Source organism: Balaenoptera physalus, assembly GCF_965194825.1.
Source record: "Balaenoptera physalus genome assembly, chromosome: 9".
Lineage (NCBI taxonomy): Eukaryota > Metazoa > Chordata > Mammalia > Artiodactyla > Balaenopteridae > Balaenoptera > Balaenoptera physalus.
Genome location: NC_138888.1, coordinates 35495754 through 35519143, shown reverse-complemented (window position 1 = coordinate 35519143; position 23390 = coordinate 35495754). Strand labels below are relative to the sequence as shown.

Sequence of the window (23390 nt, the reverse complement as noted above, 5' to 3'; positions counted from 1 at the left end):
TTGGCACCAGGGACCAGTTTGGTGGAAGACAAGTTTTCCACGGTCGCAGCGGTGGGGAGCATGGTTCAGCCAGCAGTGAGAGCGATGCGGAGCGGCAGGTGAAGCTTTGCTTGCTCGCCCCGACTCACCTCCTGCTACCCTCACCTCCTGCTGTGCGGCCGGTACCTAACAGGCCGCGGTTGGGGACCCCTGCCATCACTAACGTGTGAGCTAGGGTTAGGTTTCAGAGTAGGGCGCTTCTAAAGCAGGGAGGGCTAGATTGCCCGATGGACGAGACTCAGCAGGGGACGTTTGGGTAAGGTTGGGTGACCAAAACCCTGTCTGGGAGAACATGTTGCAAAGAAATACCAGAATGTGTAGCGGATGGTGGAGCGCTGGGGCTAGGGTGGGAGAATGAGAGCTGCCAGACACCTAGGAAGGCTGACCTTCAGTTTTTTGTTGCTTACTCTAAATATACTCAAACACTTAGAAGAAATTGGAGAAATGACATGTCATTTTTCTCCCATGAGAGGAATCTACCCACAGTGCAGCTACAGTAAACTGGTCAAATCATTAACCCACAAAGACCCCTGCATAGGTATCAGCCATTAACAACACTCCCACATAGTCAATATTGAGCCACATTGAATTGCCGGAGGAGGAGGAGGCCTGATACCACTCCAGGAGCATGGCTGCCTCCCTAGCAAGCAGGCAGCCAACCTTGACCACCGACCTTCACAAAACAAGATAGAAGGAGAGCTTATCCTTCCACCTCGGAATTAGGGCCAGCCTAAGCAAGGGAAGGAATCCCTCCTTATCCGCATTTTAAAACTCACCATTAGTCCTTTAAATGCTGCCCGTCTTAGACACAGAGTTTATCTCCCACCCCTTTCCCCAAAGCATTGTTCCTTTTTCCTCTTCCCACAACATACCACCAGCCTTATCACATAGCATTTATCTCGTGGAAGCTTTAATGGTTTATGTGGCTGTCTCCCTCACTGAGGGTGTTCTACTGGAGGGCAAGGCCCTAGTGCTCATAGTTTTGTATCCCTGGAGCCTAGCGTGGTGCTTGCCACATGTCCAGTGAATGCTGAAATAAGGGTAACCAGCTGACCAAAAGTAGCTACCCAAATGCATTGGTAACAACAAATGTAAACCATAAATGATAGGTAAATATATAGCTAGAGAGAGATTGTTTTTGTTTTGTTTTGTTTTTTAATAGAGTTGCTTTGATGAATGTTTCCTTAAAGCTTGTTGTTGAACATGCCCTTTTATGCCTCTACATGCCATTTTATTTCTGTCATAAACCATAACATTGTTTTTAACCAGAGCACCAATACAACCTATATAGTCATCCCTTCCATATTCTTGTCTTAAAGACCATGCATAAGTCTCTGCTTCTTTGTCCAGCCTGGAGTCACTCATAGCAGGCACCATCAATATACATTTGTGGAATGAAGGGATGACTGATTTACCTTAGCTGCCACCCTTCACTACCCTTTCCAATAGAGTACCCTCACTCACCTATGGATTGTAAAAGACTGGTTTTAGACCTAGCAGGAAAAAATAAATATAAAAAATGACTTATTCAAAACAGCCTTAAAATCAACATTATCTTTTGCTACTGCTGTATCCTGACTACCTTGCTCCTTCCCTTCCTATGTATCACCTTGTTGCTGATACCTGGCTACAATTTTGAACACGAACTTCACTTTGCTCCTTGCCATTCTGACTCTAGTTTTTCCCTCTGGTTTAGCCCACAGCCATGCTCTGATGTCTGCTGTATGCCTGCTTCTTTACTTGCGAAGCCTTCCTGGCTTATAACCCTGCAGCCTCCTCTATTTCCCTCCCCTTCACCCAACTCAGTTTTAATCAGAGTGCATTCCTCTGGAAAGGCCAGACGACATGGTAGAAAAAGCACTGGCTTTAAGTCAGATGACCTGGTTTCAAGACCCAGCTCTGACACTTACGTGTCACTTCAGGACCCCGCAAGAATTTTTGGAAGATACTTTTAAAAAGGACTATTTATAATAGCACAAAGGGAAGGGAAACAACAGGAGATGTTAAGGCACCCAGGAACTAGCCATTTCCACTCCTAGGTAAAGAGGCAGGGAGAGTCAATGGTGTTATTGAAACCTGGTTAAGAACTAGGGCCATAGAAAAGGGGCTGCTTGACGGAGCTGTGGTCACCCCTAGGGATACAGCCATTTCCAGAATGATGTCGAAGAAGGGAGGGAGCAGAATCGCTCTTTCCTCCCATACTCTGATCTCCTGCTGGTGCCCTCACTGACTGAACTCAACCAGGAATCAGAGGAAGAAAGTTCTGGGGATTTGTCCATAGAAATCAACATCCTGGGGGTCAGGAAGGGCAGAGAAAATAGATGTTGGGGTAATATAACCAGAATAGTTTCTACAGAAGTTTAGGCAAGCAACTTTATCTTTCTGGCTTACGTTGTCTCATCTAGGAAACAATGTGTTTTGAGGCTGTTTTGAGATAACACATGCAAGAGCAACTGCAAAAAAGTTGCTCAATAAAATTATCCCTCATGTAGCCTTGCTCACGACATCTTATCGGACTTGTATGTCGTTGACGACAGTAATCCTTCAGCCTAAGTCTGTGACCACAGCCACTCAAGCTTCACTGTTGACTTTCTGAAGCGTTTCCTGGGACAAAGGAGACATGGATATCAGTCCTCATCCAAAGATATGAGTAGGAAAAAGAAAGGACTAACACAGAATAAAAAGGAAAGGCCGCACTCAGTAAAATCCATGTTCCTTCCTCACTTACAATCCCTAAAAACAAAAGGAGATTGAGTAGTATCTCCATGAGGTGCAAAAGTCCTTTTCCCTAATCTCTATGGGCGTCTGCCCAGAATCCGAGGTTTAAAATGTGTTCCTCCTTGTCCCAAAGTCTAGAGACATCTAGACAGATTAAACTAGTCCTGGACCTAATTTGCCAGGCCAGCGTCATCTAGGATTCTTGTAATGGTTTAGGCATTTCCAGAAAATCAACGTGTTTACAGGCAGATTTCTAAATCTGGACCTATTCAGTTAAACATAATTCCGTAAGTGAAAGATGTGATGTCACATAACTAGAAATAGCGTTGACATTTGCAGTTACAAGTCTGTCTTTCTTTTTTGGATATATTGCCATTATTTTCAGAGCTAAAAGGGACTTTGGAGATGATTTACTTGAATTCCCTCATTTTTCAGATATAGAAAGCTGAAACACAACAATTAATTCAGAACAAGGACTCACCTTGATCCCTAGATTTCTTGCCCTTCTTACCACAACACACAGCCTCTTTCTGTTAAAACTCTGTAGTCAAACAAAATTTTCTGAGGTAGTAAATAATTTATCTTAAGTACTACCAGATACTCACTTTTTAAATGAGCCCAGCAAAGAACTGATTCGTGAAAGTTTTTAAAAATAGGCACACCAGCCAGTGCTCACCACAATTTTATAAGTGTCCCATAACTTCATCTGGGAGGAAGAACATTCTTTCTTGTTGACAGAAAGTAATTCATCATGGGTCTTGATTTTCTCATGTTCTTAGTGCTATATAACCATTTAGTCATTTTTAAAATTGCTATAATAATTCTGTCTCCTTTATTTCTCTCTCTAAAAATAGTAGTTTCCTTCATCTACTCATTTCAATGGCTTTTAAATACTGCTGTCTGCTCTCTATTTCAGGGATGACTTCTAGCTGCATCAGTTACACAGACACCACCCGGAGGACCCTGCTTGACTTACTCACTCATATGCCTCCGGATCTGAGTAACTGGAGAGTTGAGCATTTTCAGGATCTGCATGTTAGCTCTGTGGTATAATGACTGATGTCAGCCCGAACTTTGCCAAACATCTCTCATCACTACCAGTTATGTACCATTCCAAACTATTGGGCTTGCTCTCTCTTTCTGGAGCACAGCCCCCTCTCACATATTTGCAGTATGGATTCAACAATATGACAATCATTTTCTTTCCTTAAAGTGCCACTGCTGCAAGTGACAAAAATAACTTGTTACTGTTGTCACTGCCTGGTGGGGGAGGTAGAAAAAGGAGAGATGAGAAGTTGCCATAACTAGTCTGGATGTGTTTAACCCTGTATCTTTGTCCAAAACTATTCTGTTCTCCTGGCCCGACTCAAACTCCTGGTTATCTAAACTCCCTGGGACTTTGATGTTTTCTGGAGAAAAATAGCAAGCAAATGTTGACTTCTATGCTGAGCCTATGGTTTTTAACTTGCTTTAGGCTTGGGCCCTGGAATTCATTGGCAGCCACAGGCTTCTGTGAGCGCTGTTTTCTTGATTTAAAAAAAAAAAAAAAGTGCTATGTTGCACAAAATAGGCCATGGCAAGCTTTCCATAAGCTGTAAGGACAGTCGAGGGACGCAAGGCTCAGCCAGGCAAGTAAATACACATTTAATAGAACGGTAACATGGATCAGGAAAAAGTTATTCTAAAGCATAGTGTCAAGAGAGAAAGAATACACTCGCCATTTATTTAATGTTTTCCTTATGTTTCCTCAGAGCAGCACTTATTCCTTGACAAGCTTTTCCTGCCCACTGCATCTAGTTCTTTTCTGGGATGGCTCAAGAACTGCAGCTTCTCACTGTGTGTGTTTATTTATTTACACGCCCATTCCTGTCCTCATCCAAACTAACATATGTCTGCACAACACACAGTGAAAAAAGTAAATTCTTTCTTCGTGTTTATTTCCCTGAACTTGTTCACAAAATTGCTTTTTTACATCCCCTTTTGCAATCTCATCCCATCCGGCTCAAGTATCCCGGATTAGAAAGGCCGTCTCTGGAGTCCTTTTCAAAGGGAGCCTCCCACAGCCTTTAAATCCCCCACGTTTTATGGTGCAGATATTCAGGATCTGAGGTATTAAGAAGGAAAGCAAAGCTGACTGAGACGGGCATAGAAAAGTAGAGTAGCTTCTTTTTTGGATAATCATTATTGGAATTGTCCTGTTGTCTGCAACTTCTCTGGTTCAAAGTAATAAACTCGGTCATTCTCAACTGGACATTATGCAACAGATAAAGGAAGGGAGTGTGTGTATGATGTATGGAAAATGCAGTTCCACCACAGAAACAGAAATCTTGCAAATGGGAATTTTTAATTAAGCCCCAAATCATAATCTTGATGGGTTGTTGTCTTCCCCATAATAAAGAACCTAAAGAAAACTATTCCTGCCTCCAAAATTCCAATACAGGTATACAAAGTAATAAATGATATTTAATTAAGGAATTCATATGGGAAGACCCAGTCTCTCAGATTCTAATTTTTAGCACCTTGACAGGAGTGCCTATTTCATGTTCCCTTCCTTTTGCTTCCAGGCCATTTCACCTCCTCAATCCTCACTTTTGGGATGTATAACAGCTACACCATTGACGTCTTCACAGACACAAGAATTTGAAGCACTGCAAGCTTGAAAATGGAATGGCTAGACGCAATCACCTTCTTCTCTCCTCTCATTTATCAACACAGAAATTAAGGCAATCCGGTAATAGGGGTTACAAATAGATAAAAGAGAGAGAAATACAAATCTTAATTGTTCCTGCAAGGCTTTAGCTATTTTCTAAACCTAAATTATTTGAGCATAAGAATTAGCAAGGTGTCTTTGAATCAGGGACTTTTTTCAAAGCCACCTCTCAAGTCTGGGGCTGTGTAAAACTGTAATGCTGTAGAGTGCAGTCCTTGAGACAGTCTGTGTAATAGAACACATAGGACAGATTTATGTTAAAAATCACTTTGGGGGCTTGTGACTTTCAACTAAATACTTCTTCAGAAACTACTGGAAGCTCTTCGACTTGTGCTACTGGCGAAAAGAGGTGGGAAGCTACCACCGACTAATAAGAGCCAGGGTGTGCACCCCGCTCTGAAGGGCCGGCCCTCGGCTTTCCCACCCCGGGGTGGACCAACGAACCTTATTTTTCGCTGCCAAGGGCCCCTACCTGAACTTGGAACAGAAGGAAGTAGTGGACCCTCTCCTCTCCTCCCCAAGCCGGGAAAAATCTTTCCAAATCTCATTCCCAGTCCCCCAGATGAGAAACCAAATTGCACAAGAGATCTCGAGAAGATTTGAGAGACGGAGAGTGAGAGAGAGAGAGAGAGCGGCGCTGGGCGAGGGCAAGCAGACTGCGGAGGGAACTGCCTGAGGGGAGGAGGAATCTTCCAGAGGCTCAGCAAAGACTCCGTTTGGGAGAAAGTCGCAGCACAGTTGGATTTCCAAAGGTGTGTGAGCGCACACACCTCTGAGTCCTACCCGCTCCGGGCAGGTAACGGGCGGCCGTCCTGACCACCAGTGCCCCCTGAGCTTCCCCTGGACCACCCGCCCGGCGCCCAGCTGCAGCTACTTCTGCTGAAAGAAAGAAAGGAAAGGAGAAAAGCAACAGAGGAGGGGCTCAAGAAAGCTGGGAAGGAGTCCTCAGCCAGAAACCCTGCAGCGATCTGCCAAGGGGGCGAGAAGCGAGCTTCCCTGGGGCAGTGGTTGCGCGCCGGCGCCGGGAGTGGAGGCGCGAGGGAGCCGGGACGCGGGCCCCCGGGAGCGGGGTGCGCCCAGCCTGAGGCGGTTGAGACCGGCCGGCGTCGGGGGCGGGGAGGGGGGAGTCTCGCGGCCGCTGGCCCGTCCACCTCCACGGTCTCAGCCCGAGCGCGCCCGCCTCTCCCCACGACCGCGACCCTTCTGAAGAGGGGCTCTTCGGGGCACGCAGTGCCTCCCCCCACTCCCTCCGGCTCCTGTTCTCCCGCCTTCTTTGCAGTGTCCAGAGATGCTCCGCCGCAGACCCGGGACCCCTTAGGCGCCTCTTCCCGTCCCTCTGCCAAATCGCGACGCCTGTATTTTTCCAGCTCCCTCTTTCCCTCTTGAAATTGAAAGTTATTGAGGTCGCTCAGGGTTGTTGCTCCAGCAGTTTCCTTCCCCGCCCCCGAGCTCCCCCCGCCCCCAGCAGCCATCCCCCTCCCCTCCCCCCCCCTCGCCCCGTCCCTCCCTCCCTCCCTCCCACCCACCCTCTCGCCCTCCCTCCACCACTGGAGCGGCTCCTGCTCGCGAACAGCAGAAGCAGCTCGGGGTCTCTCCGCCGCCCCTTGGCCATGGCCGCGGTGCTGACGGCGCCCGCTCCCCTCCGCTCCCGGGGCCCCCGCCGCTGCCGCAGCAACCTCTAAGCCCAAGGGGCCGCCACCGTCGCCACCGCCCACCCGGATCCCGCCCGCGGCCGCCGCCGCCGCGCACCATGCTACCTGCGGCCGCCCTGGCGAGGCCGCTCGCTGCTTCTGGAACCCTCACTTGCGGCACTGACAGCCACCGTACGGGAGCCCCCGCAGCTCAGGGCTCGGATAGTTTGAAAGTACAGTAGTTGGTTTCCCTGACCACCCGACCCGCTTCGTTTGCCATCCCAGCTCGCCTATCGGATCTGAGTGGAGGAGTCCGCTGCTTGGATTCTCTCTTGCTCTCCATATACGCCTAACACCTACGTGTATTTCTAAAACATTCAATATTAATTAACAATCAAAAGAAAAAGGAGAAAAGGAAGGGAAATATTACTGGGTTACTATGCACTTGCGACTGATTTCTTGTTTTTTTATCATTTTGAACTTTTTGGAATACATCGGCAGCCAAAACGCCTCCCGGGGAAGGCGCCAGCGAAGAAGTAAGTGCAGGCTTTTTTACGCATTTGCTCCCTCCCGCCGCGTTCACCTGTCGGGTCGCTTTGCCTGTCCTGAGTCGGCTCCCAGAGGCAGCGGTCCTCCCACCCAGCACCCCACGCCTCGAGAGGAGGTAACAGCTTAGGCGCCTGTGTTGGCGTCTTTCACGCCTTTCTCTCCGCGCCCCTCTCTTCCCCCGCATCCTTCTGGGTGCCAGAGTCCGGCGGACCCGGCGCTAAGGTGGCTCCCGCACCCTCATAATTTCAGGTTCGCGGAAAAGTTCGGCCCTTCGTTAGACTAGCTCGAGGGATTTGTGCTTTCCTCCCGAGACTTGGACGGGGGCCTCGAGCCCCCAGGCATCACGGACGCCCGGACGGCTGGACGCCCCTGACCACTGAGTTCCCGCCGGGGAAGGCGCGGCCGCGGCGCCCGCTCACCTTGCGTCGCCGCCTCGCTTGGGGAGACCTCGCAAGGTCCTCCCGCGGCGCTGGGGTCGCGAGGAACTCTCCCGCCCCTCGGGAAATGGCGAGCGAGCGCCTGCGCGGCCGCTCTACCCCCAGCCACGCACGAGTGGAACCGAAGGGCGCGCGGGGCGCTCGGGGTTCGCGTGCCTGCGCGCTTAAGGAGACGCTCGGCGTCCCAGTACGGGGGATGTGAGGGCTGCCGAACCGGCCGCTGGGAGCTGGAGGTGCCAGGTTTCCAGTTACAATCTTGCCTGTCACGCGTGAGCGCTTTTACCGTCTCAGGCCCTTTCAAGTGGGTCCCCTGGGGCAGACACACACACTGAGGGTGGGGTTCCCCTAAAGACTCAGGCTCGCCTCCTCGCTGCCCCTTATCCCGATTCCAGTTACTTGGATGGTTGGCTTGTGAAGACTTCCTAGGACAGTGCCCTAGCTGGGATGAAACGGGCACCGCCCCCCCACCAGGGCACCCTCAACCCGGGTTGGTCTGTTTCAAGGTGGCGTCTTCCGTAGATGAGGAGACAGACCCGAGAAAGGCACCTCTCCCTGCCCCTGGGTAGCCCGGCGCGCTGGCCGCTCCGCTCCGGCGTATGTGCAGGCGTGGGGAGTTCCTTCGCAGATAGAACCGAGGGCGACCCTGGCTCCAGCGTGGGGGTCGCTGGTGGGGACTGGGAGGGAGAAAACTTCCCGGGGCGCAGAGAGCGATGCTATTGCCTTGACCGACTCGGACCTCCGCCGCCCAGGAGCCAATGACGCTTGGCGGCGCCTGGTCCCGCGCGCAGAGCCACCTCGGATCGCTGGCCCGCGAAGCCCCTGGGGGCAAGCTCGGGTACAGCGCAGAGGACACAGCACAGTCTTGTGTGAGATGGAGATTTTAGAAATAGCTTCTCCGCCACAGTTCGTGCCCTGTCTCTGGACGTGAGGGACCCCTGAAAGCTCCCTTTGTGCCGCTTGCCTAGGGCAGACAAGGTTTGATTCACCTGAAAATTGCTTCTAAGAAACGCTGTACCAAAGCTCCAGGGGCTCCCGCCCGGCCTCAGCGCCTCTAGGATCGCGTAGCGGGGGGCAGGAGGGCCTAATCTAAGCACGTCGGGGCATCCGATTTATTATGCTTGGCCTCTGGATGGTTGTATTCTTCGAAACTCCTCCACTCACCCTTTCACTCGAGACTTGCGGCCGCCTCCCAAAAGAAGTGGCTTAGAGCTCGAGACTTGCCCTCGCTTCTGGCGGTCCCCAGGTCCCCTTCTCGCAGAGTCCGGCCAGGGGAACTGAATCGCGGGTCGGTGGGGAGAGAGAGGGATGCTGGGCACAAGCGCAGCCTCCTGCTTTCCATCCCTCTTCCAGCCAGTGCCCACCCGGCGCCCATGGCCCACACCCTCCTTCACCCCACTGAGGACCCCGGGGCCAGGAGCCACACAATCGCAGGGGAGGGACGGGGTCCTGAGTGTCAGAGTGGTCTCCGATTGCAGTTTGGGGGTCCCTGTTTCTGATGGAAGACACCGGAAAGAAAGCTGGCCATCCATTCGTTCTCACTTCCCCCCAGCAAGGACAGCGGTGCAGGAAGCTGCCCAGTGGTGCTGCCCCAAGTCTTCTGGGAGCAGAGGGGGGATGGAGCACCCCCAGGCTCCGATTAGAGAGGATTTACAGAGTCCAAAGGCGAGCTGCTTTTTGATCTGCCTTAATCTTCTCAAGGCCAAGTCAAAGGCGCCCTCTTGTTGTGTAGTGGGGATGAGAAAGGGAGTGGGTGGAATTGTGTTGAAATTCCGTTTGTTCGGTGGGTGTGGGGCCGGGAGAGAGCTCCCCTAGCAGGGGATGCTCCTTGCTCCTTCACACTTGAGTCTGCCTTTGCTCCTGGGGTTTGCTGATGCAATCCTGGGAGAGGGGCGACCCCTTGCGTTCTCCGAGGAGACAGAGGAGACTCTCTTGGCAGGTGCAGCATGGGGTTTGTTGTTTGTTTGTTAGGTTTTGGTTTTTTTAGAATGGGGAAGGAGTAGAGGGTAAGGTCCAGAAAATCAAGGTCAAATTGCAGGTGTACAAACTCGTTTCTTTGGAAATCTCTGAAAAAAACGTTTTCTCAAATAGGGACTGGGAAAAAGTTGTTTAAATGAAAAATAAGGTAGTAGTCAAAGGTATTCTAGAAAGAAACGGTCTTTCCTATTTTTGCTTCAAGAGACAATTAAGGTATTTAACCTTTTGGCCTATAGATAAATAGCTTCACTCTCCTAAACTTTTAAATCTTAACTAATGATAGAAATTTGGGGTGTAAGAACTATTTTTCAGAGTTTTTAAAGTGGTCTCTTGAATGTTTTGGTAGAAAAGTTTCTTGCAAAAACATGTTCATTTGCAGTGTTAAATATTATCAAGTCTAAGGAACCATGGCTAATCCGCAGATAAAGCAGATACAGCTATCTATATCAGTAATCTCCTGTTTCCCTCAAGGAACTGCTATTCCATTTATCTCTACTTTGTTGCAAACTAGTGATCCTATTTCCTCTTATAGAAACAATAACATTTTAAACAGGAGTTTTGTACTTTAAAAAAATATCTATTATGTTATGGATGAATAAATACTCAATAACTTTTTTACCTGCTTGGATTCATATACAGCTCCTAGAGTTGACTAAGTTGAATTTACTCAAGATAAAAATGAAATGCAATCCTTATTCAAAAATCCTCAACCAGAAATGTTTTCAGAGGATGTTAAATAAAGAATCCTGAATGGAGTTTTGAACTCATTTCCAGCTCAGCCTTTGCTGCTTGGTACAATCAGCTTCTGAATACTAGCTTATCTGCTAATAAAAGTAAAGGTTATATGTGCCATAATAACCGCAGTACCGTACAATTGCACCACACTTTCACTTGAGTTATTCACTTGGGTCCCTAAATAGCCACTTGAAGTATAGAAGCAGGTATTAATATCCCCATTTTACAGGGAAAGAACCCAAAAAACAGAGGCTAAGTAACCTATACAAAGCCATACAGCTACTAAATGGAACTTATCTCCTGCTATTTATGCTATATGTTGGCCCACGTCAGAGAGAAGATGTCAGGCGTGTTAAATAATAAATCTGATGGTCTCAAAACCACCATTTATCTTATGTTTGTAGAATAAGCTGTTCTAATTGGAAATTTTTGAACGATATTTATATGTATTATACATTAATGACCAATGTCAAAGAGTTAAATACCTGATAGTGATAATGAAGCTTGCTAAATATAATATAATATTATTTAGTTATTAAGAAGACATTGTAGGATCATATTATGCCAGAAGACTATTGTGAGAAACATCAGATGCCACTGTAGTACCCTTTTTATTTGATGCCATCTATTAATTGGTTTTTAATTGCTTAGATTCCAGATAGATCCAGCTTTTGAAAAGCCATTATAGGCATAATAATTACCAAGCACTCATTGCACAATCTATAAAACTTTTAAAAATCTTTCATAAAGATGTTTGAAATAAAGGAGTAAGAACATAAGAGAAATCATTTTAATGGTGATAAAATGAAAACCGATTTACTGGAATACAGTGGTCATTGCTCATGATACCATTTTGGATGTTAAGCCATTCTTTGAGATTCTGATACACTCTTGATGATTACACAGCTAACCTGGAAAATAATAGGCTAACTACAAGACAGAAAAATCTTTCATTCTATTATGCATTTTGTCATATTAATTTTGAATGAAAGTGTATAGTTTGGATATTGGCTACAATGCATTTTTTCACCTGTCTACTTTTGTCACCAGTCTACCTTGTTTTTGAGTGAAACACTGTTTAATAGATGAAGATATGAGTAAAATTTGCTAGAGAAAGTATATTCTGCAACATATCATGTGATATCTGTATGAATCCAAGCCCCAAATTCAAACTCTTAGGCATTAATGGCAACATCTAAATATAAACAAAAGACACTTATTTTTGTGAATTCTAATTTAATCATCATTACACTATCAAAATTGTTTCTTAAAGTATCTCTTTGTTATACTATTTTAATTCTTTATTACTTCAATAAAAGGATTTTATTAAGAACATTAAGGATGATAATTTTTGAATATTGTCTTTTTAGTCCCAAGTTATTCTATGTAAAGTAATTGAGAATATAATAAGCATAAAATTGATTTAATGGCATTACTTCAATATTTTTAAGGATGAAATATGAACGGTATTTTAACTTGCAAGTAGATAAGTTTTGTTGAATCATTTCTCCATTAAATATTTCCTGGAATTCAATATTCTACAAATTAGTTCCCCAGAAAGTGATGAATGGGAAATTACAGCATGTAGTTAAATTTGATTTTCAAGTTATTATGGGGAAACTCTTGCCACACTACTACAAAACAAGTGTATTAGTCATCTGATCGTTTTAGTCTGTTTTAATCTGGACAGAGATCTCCAGATTGCTACTGAGTATCTCAAATATTTTCTAGTTAAATGGTTAATCTTTTTTAAAAAATGCAATAGTTCTTTTGAATTCTATATATTATTGATAGAATACTGTGTGTTGTCAGAAACGTTTGTAGAGTTAAGACCACATGATCCCTCTGCAATTATAAGAATGAACTATCAAAAAATAAAACTATTCCACATACAGCAGTTTTCTAAATCATCTTTCCCCTCTTTATCTCTATCCAAATGTTTCATTTTGGACGTTGTCCTGACCTCTCTTCCCACTTCCTCACTATTCACTCTCCCCAGCCCCCAAAACATCCTTTTCCAAGCAGTGAATTCTTGAAATGCCATCAGAGTGGGTATTATGTTTCATGAAATGTAAGAATCAACTTTGGTTACCATTAGGAAAACATCATTCAGTTTTGAGAGCATGGTAAGGATCATGTAAGACAGTGTGTTGAAATTATATGTTTTACTTGGTTAAGACTATTTCTTCTCTGAACCGTGCATCATACACTGGCATTCTTTTGAGAATGATCATTTGAAAAAGTGTCGCATCATAAGTTATATAGATATTTTTTGCCTTGCTTTTGATTTTGAGGAAAAACATGGGTTGCTTTCTTGACTGTGAATTTTTTCTTAAGGTTTAAAATGATTCGATTATCTTAAAATTTACCGTTTGTTGGCCAACCTAGTAAATTTGAAATGCTTTGCAGTTATACCTTAACAAAACATATAAAGTATAAAATACACATCTGTAAAAGACGCTGCCCATTTTTTCTATTTGATTAATTCTGTCCATCAGATCTTTCCATTCAGGACTATTACTAGCATTCCGACTAAAGTACTTAACCAGCAATGCTGAAAAGAATGGAATGTTCCATTCTCAAGGATTGTCAGGGTGCTGAGGATGCCATTGAGTGCTAAGAAATCCCATCTTCTGCTCCAAAGATGTTTCAACAACATGCAACTTTTAGGCAAAATACCTGAATTCTTTTTACATATAAAAAGTTTGAATAATTTCAAAAACTCATTTAAAAAAAAACATGGCTGCAGGTGCCTCTTCTCTGATAATATTTCTGCCTTATTTATATTCTTGGCGAGGTAACTCGGTAACTGGGTAACCTAGGTAACTAGGTCTAGTTACCATCTGCTGTCACTAAAACTGTTCTGGAAGTTTTTAGGGAAAATTCAATGGTACTAAAGGAGATGATTGCCCAATTAAATACATATTTAATGGCCTTTAACTGCTTTTATGCTTTATGCCTTATGCAAGTATCTAACCCAGTCTTCAAAATACTACCTTATTAGGTTTCCATCTGACCTTTAAGAATTTGATGGATAGCAGCAAACATCATAAAATCATGGTACAGACTGAGACCTAAGAAGTCATTGAAGGAGAATTCCCAGTGTATGTTGAGAAAAGTAGGCTAAGAAGTAGAAGACCTGGGTTCTACATCTAGCACTGCTAGTAATATCTGAATAACCCAGACAAGTCCCTTTACCACACTAAGCTGCAGTTCCTCATCTGTGAAGTGAGGTGATTGGTTAAAAATTTAGATCTAAGCAATTCTTATAGGTTCTTCAACTTTTAATCTTTTGGTATAAGAACATGAACCAGGAGTAGCGAGTTAGTTCTTCTAAACTTAGTTGTTTTATTCAACCAAGTTTAGTGGATGAAGATTAAGAATACAAAAAGGGACTTCCCTGGTGGTCCAGTGGTTAAGAATCCACCTTCCAATGCAGGGGATGCCAGTTCAATCCCTGGTCGGGGAACTAAGATCCCACATGCTGCGGGGCAACTAAGCCCTCAGTCCGCAACTAGAGAAGCCCGTGCACCACAATGAAGAGCCCGTGTGCGGCAACGAAAGATCCCATGTGCAGCAAATAAGACACGATGCAGCCATTAAATAAATAAATAAATAAATAAATAAATAAAGAGAGGAGGAAAGAGGTCATCTTAAAAAAAAAAAGAATACAAACAAATATAAGTATTCACTTATTATAAGTAAATCCATCATATAAAGATTAATAAGTAACTTATCAACATAGAGACTGAATTAATTATGATATTCCTCACCCATCGCAATATCTAGTGCCTGAAAACCATAGCCATAGCATAAATCCACATACTCCATTTTTGGCAAGTCCATTTTGTCCTTGGGCTTAGAGTCACAGGGAGCTGGTTTGGAATCCCAGCTAGAAAGATGCATCAGAACTCCCCTACCATGACAGGAGTTTAGAAGTGGCCCTGTGATGGGACGGAAGCGGCAAGTACAAAGGCCCAGGTTTAAGCTTATAAGACCCTGTGCTATGACAGTGACTGATTGAGCACGAGAGTGCATATGAAGGGAAAAGAGGAAGAGAGCCATACTTGGCACTAAACTTTGGCTTATAAGGACTCATGTCTGGGTGAAAAACAATTATGTCTATCTTTTTGATTAGAGATAATCAAAAAGAACAGGAAAGTAAGACAAGCAGATTTGTTAGGAAACTTATTTTCCTTTTGCGCTGTCTTTGAGGGCCAGCAGGGCATTTAGTAACTCTGAATCAAAGTTGCAGAGAGTTTCAGGAGCTGAAGATAAGCATTTTTGAGTTACTCCCATAAAAGGCATAGTTGAATACATGAGATAAAAATCTGGCAGTTTCTTGTTTATTGTTATTAAAATGTTTGCTGTGCTGACATTGAGACTCACTTTTACTGGTAGTATCAAAATAAGATGAATTACATTAAGGTACTTTGTCTATAGAATCTAATATATCATTTTCAACTGTGGTTTCTCATTTTTATAGCCCTTTTTGTGCTACGTAAGAAAATGGTCACTGGTATCAGGAGTGGTAATTTTACGTTGCCAAGTCTTCCACTTGAAGGTCATACTTGGAAGTCTCATCACCTGTGGAACGATATTCCTTTGCCACAGGATCTTAGGTAGACCTGAAAAACTTTATAGTAAGGAAAGATTAGTTTCCTTAAGGTGTAAAAATGATTTTTTATATCGTTCCACTTGGATCTAGCATCTACTCATAGCATTCTACTTTCAAGCAGATTTCTCAACAAAGTGTGCTCTCTTAAAATAAGAAATTCTCAGGATGGAATGAAACTTGAAGGAATTCAGTCCATCTATATAATACGTGAACTACTTCTGCAGCATCCCCACCGAGTAATTGCCTAGCCTCAGTAACAACCAGGTTCCATGCCCTCTCTTGCTTCTTCTAGGCAAGTTGGGTCTTCTGGGTCAGGAAGCAGGTTATACTTTCTAGTGGTCTGTTCTCCTACTTCTCTTCTGAGCACTTGGCTGGGGCATGGGATTACATTTAGTCACCTTAAAACATCTTTCTAAAATGAATACATAATAATTCAATGCACTATATTCACTCCCAAAAATTGTCCTTAGAAAACTAGCTGGTAAGCATATTTATAATTATACTCCAATACAAAGCACATTCCTGAGAGTAAGTGGTAAAGCAGCCCCCATTTTATAACCACATAATACAAACCACCACCACACAATATAAAATAACAGAATTTGTGAAATGCTTATTTTAGAACACTATTTTCTTAACATATGCTTGATAAGCTGGTAAGAAAAAGTGCCGCTAGTTTCTCATTGTTAGGGACCCTCATACAATGGGACCTCACATATGTGAACACACAGTCATCTCGACAAAGGCTGTCATATAAGAAGAGACAGTATCAGCCACATTTAGATGATAAGAAAGAGGTACCACAGTTCTCAGAACCACTGTTATATTCACATACATTCTGTCTTAATATGCATTTATATTTATATGTTAAAGTGAGTATTGTGATAATGATTATCGTTTAAATAGCTGCTGTGTTTTAATCACCTGTGAGTGCCAGACTCTGTCCTTGATGTTTTTGCAGATATTATCTCAATTAGTCCTCACACTTACCTTGTAAGGCAGGTGCCAGTAGTCCCATATCAGTCGCCTGAGGTCATTCAACAAAGATGTGGTGGACCTAGGATTCCAGCCCAGGACTGACTCCAAAGCCCATGTCCTTCTTTGATTTTTTCATGTCACTTCAACTACTGGGGTTGGTACTTGAAGCAATCATGGGAGTGTTTTCTCAAACGCTACCCCACTTTTTCTTTCCTTTACTCTCTTTGCTCATTATCTCTTCCTCCTCATTTAACAAACCACAAGTCTTCTTCAAACATTTACTCTAGAGGTTGCTTCTGGTATTCTAATACTCCTTCCCACATCTCTCTCTTTTCTCTGTCCTTTTTCCTCTCTTTCCTTAAACCTGCCCTATTGATGGTTTTTAAACATAGAAAGTTGCTGATTTTTTTTTCATTAGAAGCAATAGAATAGCACAGTTTATATGAAATAATCTAAGATTATTCTTCCCATCTATGGTGCACAATTCCAAGAGAAGACTAACTAAGGCATGAGAATGTGGGCAAAATCTATAATTTTGCAGTTAAATATCAAAATCCTTCTCTGTAATTTATAACCACAATAGATATTTCACTGGCTAGTTTTTGCTGTCCAGAAAAGTTATCTTTATGGTGCTTCATAAAATCTCTTATTTATATTACTTTTACTATGAGCATTAACAGTATCCTCCACTCCGAATTCTTGCTTTATGGGCCTTGGCACAGTGATTTTTCAACCCTGATTTCCAATTAGAATCACCTGGGGATCTTAAAAAAAAAAAGAGCCAGACTCTATCTTAGACCAAATGAAGCAATCTCTGGGGATGGGGCCTGAACATCTGCATTTTCAAAAGTAGTCCTGGTGATTCTAAGGTACAGCCAAGACTGAGAAGTACCACTGGACCCTTAATTCAAGGATAACTCTCACAGCTAAGCAACTGTTGAAAACAATGCCAGTTTCATGAGAGTTCGACAGAAAAAATAGGCTTGTGTGGAGTATGATAAGAGATGAGATATGTGTCGTTCGAACAGATAGTAGTTTAAAATATAAAGCAGTCTGATAGCCCCAGATTGTTGATCAGTTGAGTACTGTTTAACTTGTGGCACTGACTGGTGCAGACAAGACCATGTGATTGAGAATTGTCTCAGCCAGAGGGTCTAAGAAGACATAGTAGAGTGCACACAGTAGAACATGATGGTGAGTTTAACAGATACTGCTGCTGTTTTCACAGATAAGAACCCTGCTGCTAGGAGAGGTGCGATCAGGAGTGAGGGTGCTTGCTGCTGAACTATACCAGGGGTTAGGGAGGCAGTGAATAGAAGATGAGGTATCAGGCATACCCCCAATTTTTTTTTCAAAGCTACATAATCATAAACAACTGTTTTCATGTCTTACCAGATGACGGTGCCCTAGAGTCCTCTTTGTTTTCAGGAAAAATGAAATGGTTAGAGAATGGCCTCTAATAAGAAATAAACATCCTTTTCTTTTATGGTTTCTACAATTACTGACTAACTTTATATTGACTACTGGTGATCAGTAAAACTACTATAAATAGCATAGTTGTAACTCTATCTTAATGGGTTAAGTTTTGCAGTAGGTTGTTTATTCTTGAACTTACTGTTCTTACTTCTCTCCTAATGTGCTCTTCTTTAAGTGGTTATCTTCATTAAATCTTGTTTATTATTCTTTTCTAGTCCATGAACGATGTTCAAACCTTGCCATAAACCAGGGAAAACTCCATGTAAAAGTGAGGTGGACGTCTGGGCTTCCTGTCAGACTTAATTCTGTTCGTTAAGGGGGCTCCTTGGGAGAATTTGGGTTCCAGTGAGTCACTAGGCCAAATCCCAATAACCACAATTGCCAAAAGTAATTAGACTGAGGAAAGCCAGGCTTTTGGGGAGGAGGGTCATCAGAGCACGCTTGAGCCATTGCTCCGTGGTCAGACCTAGTTACTTGTCCCTAGGGAATGGGAGCAATCATGAGTTACAGAGAGCAGGAAACCCACCAGAAAACAATGCTTTTCCACCAATTTTTTTTTTCCTCAATAGGTTATTCATCCTAAGCATGCAAGAGATGGAAATGTGTCGCCAGTATACGTGCGCAGTGCAAATCACCGTCATCTTATAAACCACCTTGTCTGCCTGCATGAGGGCAGACGCACACATACAGAACTCCTGCTGTCATCACTGCAAGTTCTCCTCCTCCCTTCCTGAGTAGATAAAAAGAACCCAAGGAATGTAGTCTGAGTCTTTGTACAAGAGGTGTCTGATTAGGATGGGAAGGGACGGGGGAAAGGATCTTTGTAAACATCCTAAGGTCAATTTAGATATAATATTCCTGACGTAACATTTGGAAATAAGAAAATAGTAGTATATTGCACAGGACAGGAGCTCTAAAGCCTGTAGATCTAGGAAAAAGGCCAAGAGCAAGCTTAGGATTTCTTTTACTGAAAACAATACCATTTTGAAATATGGTGCTGTAAGCAGCTAAATCAAAATTATTAAGAACTAAGCGGTGCTTTGATTTTAAGCTTTCAATATGCTAGAAATTAGAAGATTGTTAAGACTTTCTATAGGAAAATATTCAAGTAGCACAAATATATCTATGCTTAATAACCTCAGTGAAAGTTCATCTTTGAAACTATTGACACTGCCTCAAATACCCAGCAAGGTTACTCTGTCACCTCATGTGCTGGATCTTTAATTGAACAAAGTCACAGAGTTCCCACTGTCCTTAATGTGGTAAGTTTCCCATTCTCTTATGATTCAGAATGACGTCAGTATATTTTAGTACTCCTATGACCTCAGACCTTAGATGCCTGTGGCCTTAGACTCTCTTTGTTTAAACATGTGGATGGGTGATATTGCTTATTTTAAATCCACAGAAAGGCACGCAGTCAGATTCTTATTCTGGCCAGCCTTCTGTGGCAACTGGCAATCTCCAGGTAACACTGGACAAATAAACCCTGACCTCATGCCCTGTGTACATCAAAGAGTTATAATGATCTGCTATCAATATGATATTACCAGTTTAGTGGAATCATATATTTGATTTTATTTGGTCTTAAATTTGACCATGAGCTGATTTAAGAATTGAAGAATCTTAACTTTTGGAAATTTAGCAGCAAAACGGTGACCTTGCATTTACTTGTATCACTCACTACCTTTTGATGGCATGTAGTTCCTGCCATGCAATACAGAAGATGTAGACAAGTGCTGCTTGGCCACAAACTAAATGAGCACATACTGAGCTGCTGAAGATTTGTTTCGTACAGAATTCAGTCTTGTTTTCCAATTTATGAGCAATTTGTTGATCTAAGTTTAACAGGACCCTCATTACTGTTTGGTAACAAGAAATAAAGCCTGAAGGCGGCATCCTTAGCCCCTCTGGCCTCAATTCACAGACTCATTTCATGCCATCCTCAAGATGTTAACTCTTAGCCCTTTCCACAAAGACTAGTATAATTTAAAAGGGGCAGTCTCTCCTATAGCATATTTCTAAGACATCCATCCAACATTCCATTTCTGTCCAGAGCTTGATGTAAATCCAAACTTTTAACATAGATCAGTGGGATTCCCTTGGAAGCCAATTAGACTTGCAAGATCATGTCGATGCATCCTTGGCCCTAGTACAATCAATAGCATGTGCCATTCTACCTAGCACTGAGCCTCCGGGGCCCAGCCCTGATTCATGTGTGTTTTCAGACTTGTGAGCATTATGTGCCCATACCTCAACGTTTAATTTCTAATAGAATAAGGGAGATTTCCAGCAAGAGTAGGTCCAGACCATTTCAGGCTACTTCTACCATTTTCAGTACCCATGTGAACACCTCATTGACGTTCTAGGAATTCATCATGAACTGTTTGCCTTTGAACTTAATATCTTGCCCATACTACAAATGGAGAGCTTACAAACCCAGAAATCTTTGTGTAATCATTTCTTAACCAAACTACTTAATTCACAGACTTTGGGGCAGAAGTACCATCGTTCATCAGATAAGAACACATTTCAAATGAAAATTGCCAAGATTTTCCAATGCAGGATATTTTCTCTACCCTTCCTAGCCCAAACTTACTTTCTCATCCACTCCTCAAATTCTAAACCACTACTAAGATGAGTCGAACAGTCTTAATTTTAGGCTCTTCCAAAGAAAAAACAAACACACAGACAGCCGAGTTAATTTATGAAACACTGCTGCATTTATCTTGGCATTTATCTTGGCAGATTTCACTTCTCTCCTGTCTAACTTTTGCTTGCTGACTCTCTCACTCAGCAATTCATGGAAGGAACAAGTCATTTCTATATATTAAGCACCTTGAGGGCCACTGCATAGAATGATTTCGGTGTTCCTTCACACTTCCTATACAAGTTTCTTTCCTCATATACAATTTATTTGCTGGGTCTCTGAAACCGAATCCATCCCTTTACTTTAAACCTGAAGCAAATGGAGAGCCATTTTTATAAGAGCGATAAACGAAAGTGGCTGTTCAGATACTTTACTTGAATTTGTCTACACACTGAAGTACCTTTTTGTTAATACAGACCCTTCATATTCTAGCAAGCAGCTTCCTGAAAATCTAGGGCTGCTTAAAATTATACGACCAGGAACCAGGAATCTCCCCTTCCCCCCACACCAGCCCCTGCTCCTGGGAGTATGCCAGCAGTTTTGCAGGATTCATTCTGACAACTGTTCTGGTGTAAATATTTAGAGAAATCCTTTCCATTAGAGATGAAACAAAGTGTAAGTAACTGTTCCCAAAAGATATATCTTATTAATGTTTGCAACAACAGGCCTTATGCTATCTGATGCACAGATTCCAATATTGTACACTGAAGAAAAGACTAAGGGAAAAAAGAATCCAGATAGGAAGTACATTGAACTCTGTGTAACCTGAACTGAAAAATATTATACGTTATCACCAGAGAGATGACATGTTTTAATGTGCACAGAATGTAGGGGAAATGAGTTAAACTAAATTGAAAATAGTAAAAATTGGCTACTAGTGTTTAATAAAAAGTGAGGGGCAGTTACAGATTTTTCTATCACCCTGTCAGTTCAGTGTAGTTCTTAGCTATTTCTCCATATTCCCAACAAAATGAAGTAATACATCTGAGATCCTATCTGATGTATGTTCTGGTTTCTGTGTTGTTATTCAAGAACTATTAAAAGGGATAATAGCTAAGCTCTAATACTTGTATCAAATATCACTTGTTAAAACAGGGTGGTAACCTAGCCTCAAGGGGTGGAAGCGCATCAGTGTTCCACTTCTGCACGTTACTGTTTGCATGGCATTTTCAAGTGTTTTATATACTAGGGGATTACACAGCTAAGTCATTTAAAACATCGGAGGCTTCATTGACTGAATTTCAAATTAATTCTACTGTATTGATGATTACTGTGATACTTGACTAGAAAAGGTATACATCCTTTACACTACTTATTATTTCCTCCTTCGCTTGATGATTTAAGGCCTACACTAAAATATAAAAAGCCAAGAATTTTAATTCAGTTTCTTTATTGATAAGTCACAATCTAAGATTTCTCATTAGTATATGTAGTTTTTTCTTCTTTACAGGAGTAAGATTTTTCTTTTTACTTTACATAGAATCTTTTTTCTGCTGAAAAGCATTTTAGAGAAAAGATGCTATATAAATAATGTTGTTAAAATATCTACAATGGGATTTTATTCCTCCTTGTTTTGCTTCTAACTTATAGTGACAACCATTCACTGCTGAGTCTCCAGTTGGATCCCACTTGGATCCTATATTTGTTGATGATTTTGCAAAGAAAATAAAAAGAGATTTAAGGGAGATGACATGGAAACTTCATAAACTTCATTGTGGGAGAATAACATCTTTCTCGTTGCCTTTTTACAATCTTGATCTTTTTGAGTTTGGACTATAGCTAGAGAAATGCCACATTAGAGGGTAGGTGGGTTGATTTCTAATTAACACTCTGCTGTATAATTTAGACAAGTCATTTAGTCTGTGATTCAGTTGCATCCACTATAAAATCTGACTCTTAATCTTTCATTTATTTGAAAGCAAGAGACTGATCTTGAAGTCCCTGCAACAGTAAGATCAAAGAGCTTTCCCTTTCCTTCTTGTAGCATGCTCTATCCTTAGACAACTATCTGTCAAAACTTCAAGAATGTGGAGTTAGAGCTTGAATTCAAAAGCATGAGATTTTCTTTATACTTTCATGGAGTTTTTTAGATCATATTTTTAAAAAGCTAACAAATGAAAAAGAAGTTCTGTTGGGGGGGAAAGTACAGGGAAAATTGAAATTAAACTTAGCCTAAAATAACATAAATTCATTCATTCATTCAACAGCTATTTATTGGACATTTAGTATGTGCGGAGATTACAAAAGTGAACAAAACACACGTGATTTGTAGCATGTCACAGTCGTTAAGGAAAAAAACAAACAAACCATGAAACCAGAATTAAACAGTATTTGGCCTAAGATAAGTGAAAACTGTTAGGCACTCTTTCTAAGCTGTATAACTTTTCTTTTTAAGTCTTGTTTAAATAGAACTGGAAATCAGATTGTTCACAAATAAGCTTAATGAACACCCAGATTTTTCTCTGGAAAACAAGGATACTAGACATCATGTGGGGAAGACGCAGGAAGGTAGAGGAAAGATCAACTGAAAACACTGGAATTTATTGGGCCTCCCAGTATTTTCTTGCTTGAAAATTTATGACCGATGAATAGGAGTCATGGCTTAGCATGACGTTTGTGACAATCATAGGAAGTTTGCTATGCAAACTATAAACGTGGTTGGCATTGTTAGGTAAAGCTTGTAATGGAGCGGCGTGGTTTAGCTGAGCGAATTTCCTTTTTTGGCACTGAATAATTTCTATAGTTGAACTTTCACACTAGTTCATTAACTGGAATTACTTTTATCAAACAAACATTAAAATATTGTATGTTTAAACATTAGTGCATTTTTGTCCATCTCTCAGAGGCATTTTTCAAACCTTTTATGGTAACCCTTGAC

At 42.4% G+C, this 23390-nt stretch overlaps 1 protein-coding gene across 2 annotated transcripts in view; it reads left to right on the top strand.

Moving 5' to 3' along the window:
- Positions 1-325: 325 nt before the first annotated feature.
- RSPO3 (R-spondin 3) overlaps positions 326-23390 on the top strand; it is a 111134-nt gene continuing 88069 nt past the window's right edge. The window contains exon 1 of one of the 2 annotated variants that reach the window (XM_082474955.1): positions 326-7634. In XM_082474955.1, the coding sequence (XP_082331081.1) occupies positions 7538-7634 (97 nt within the window). In that variant the 5' untranslated portion in view covers positions 326-7537. The remainder of the gene's footprint in view (positions 7635-23390) is intronic. The other variant, XM_082474954.1, reaches the window with a different exon arrangement.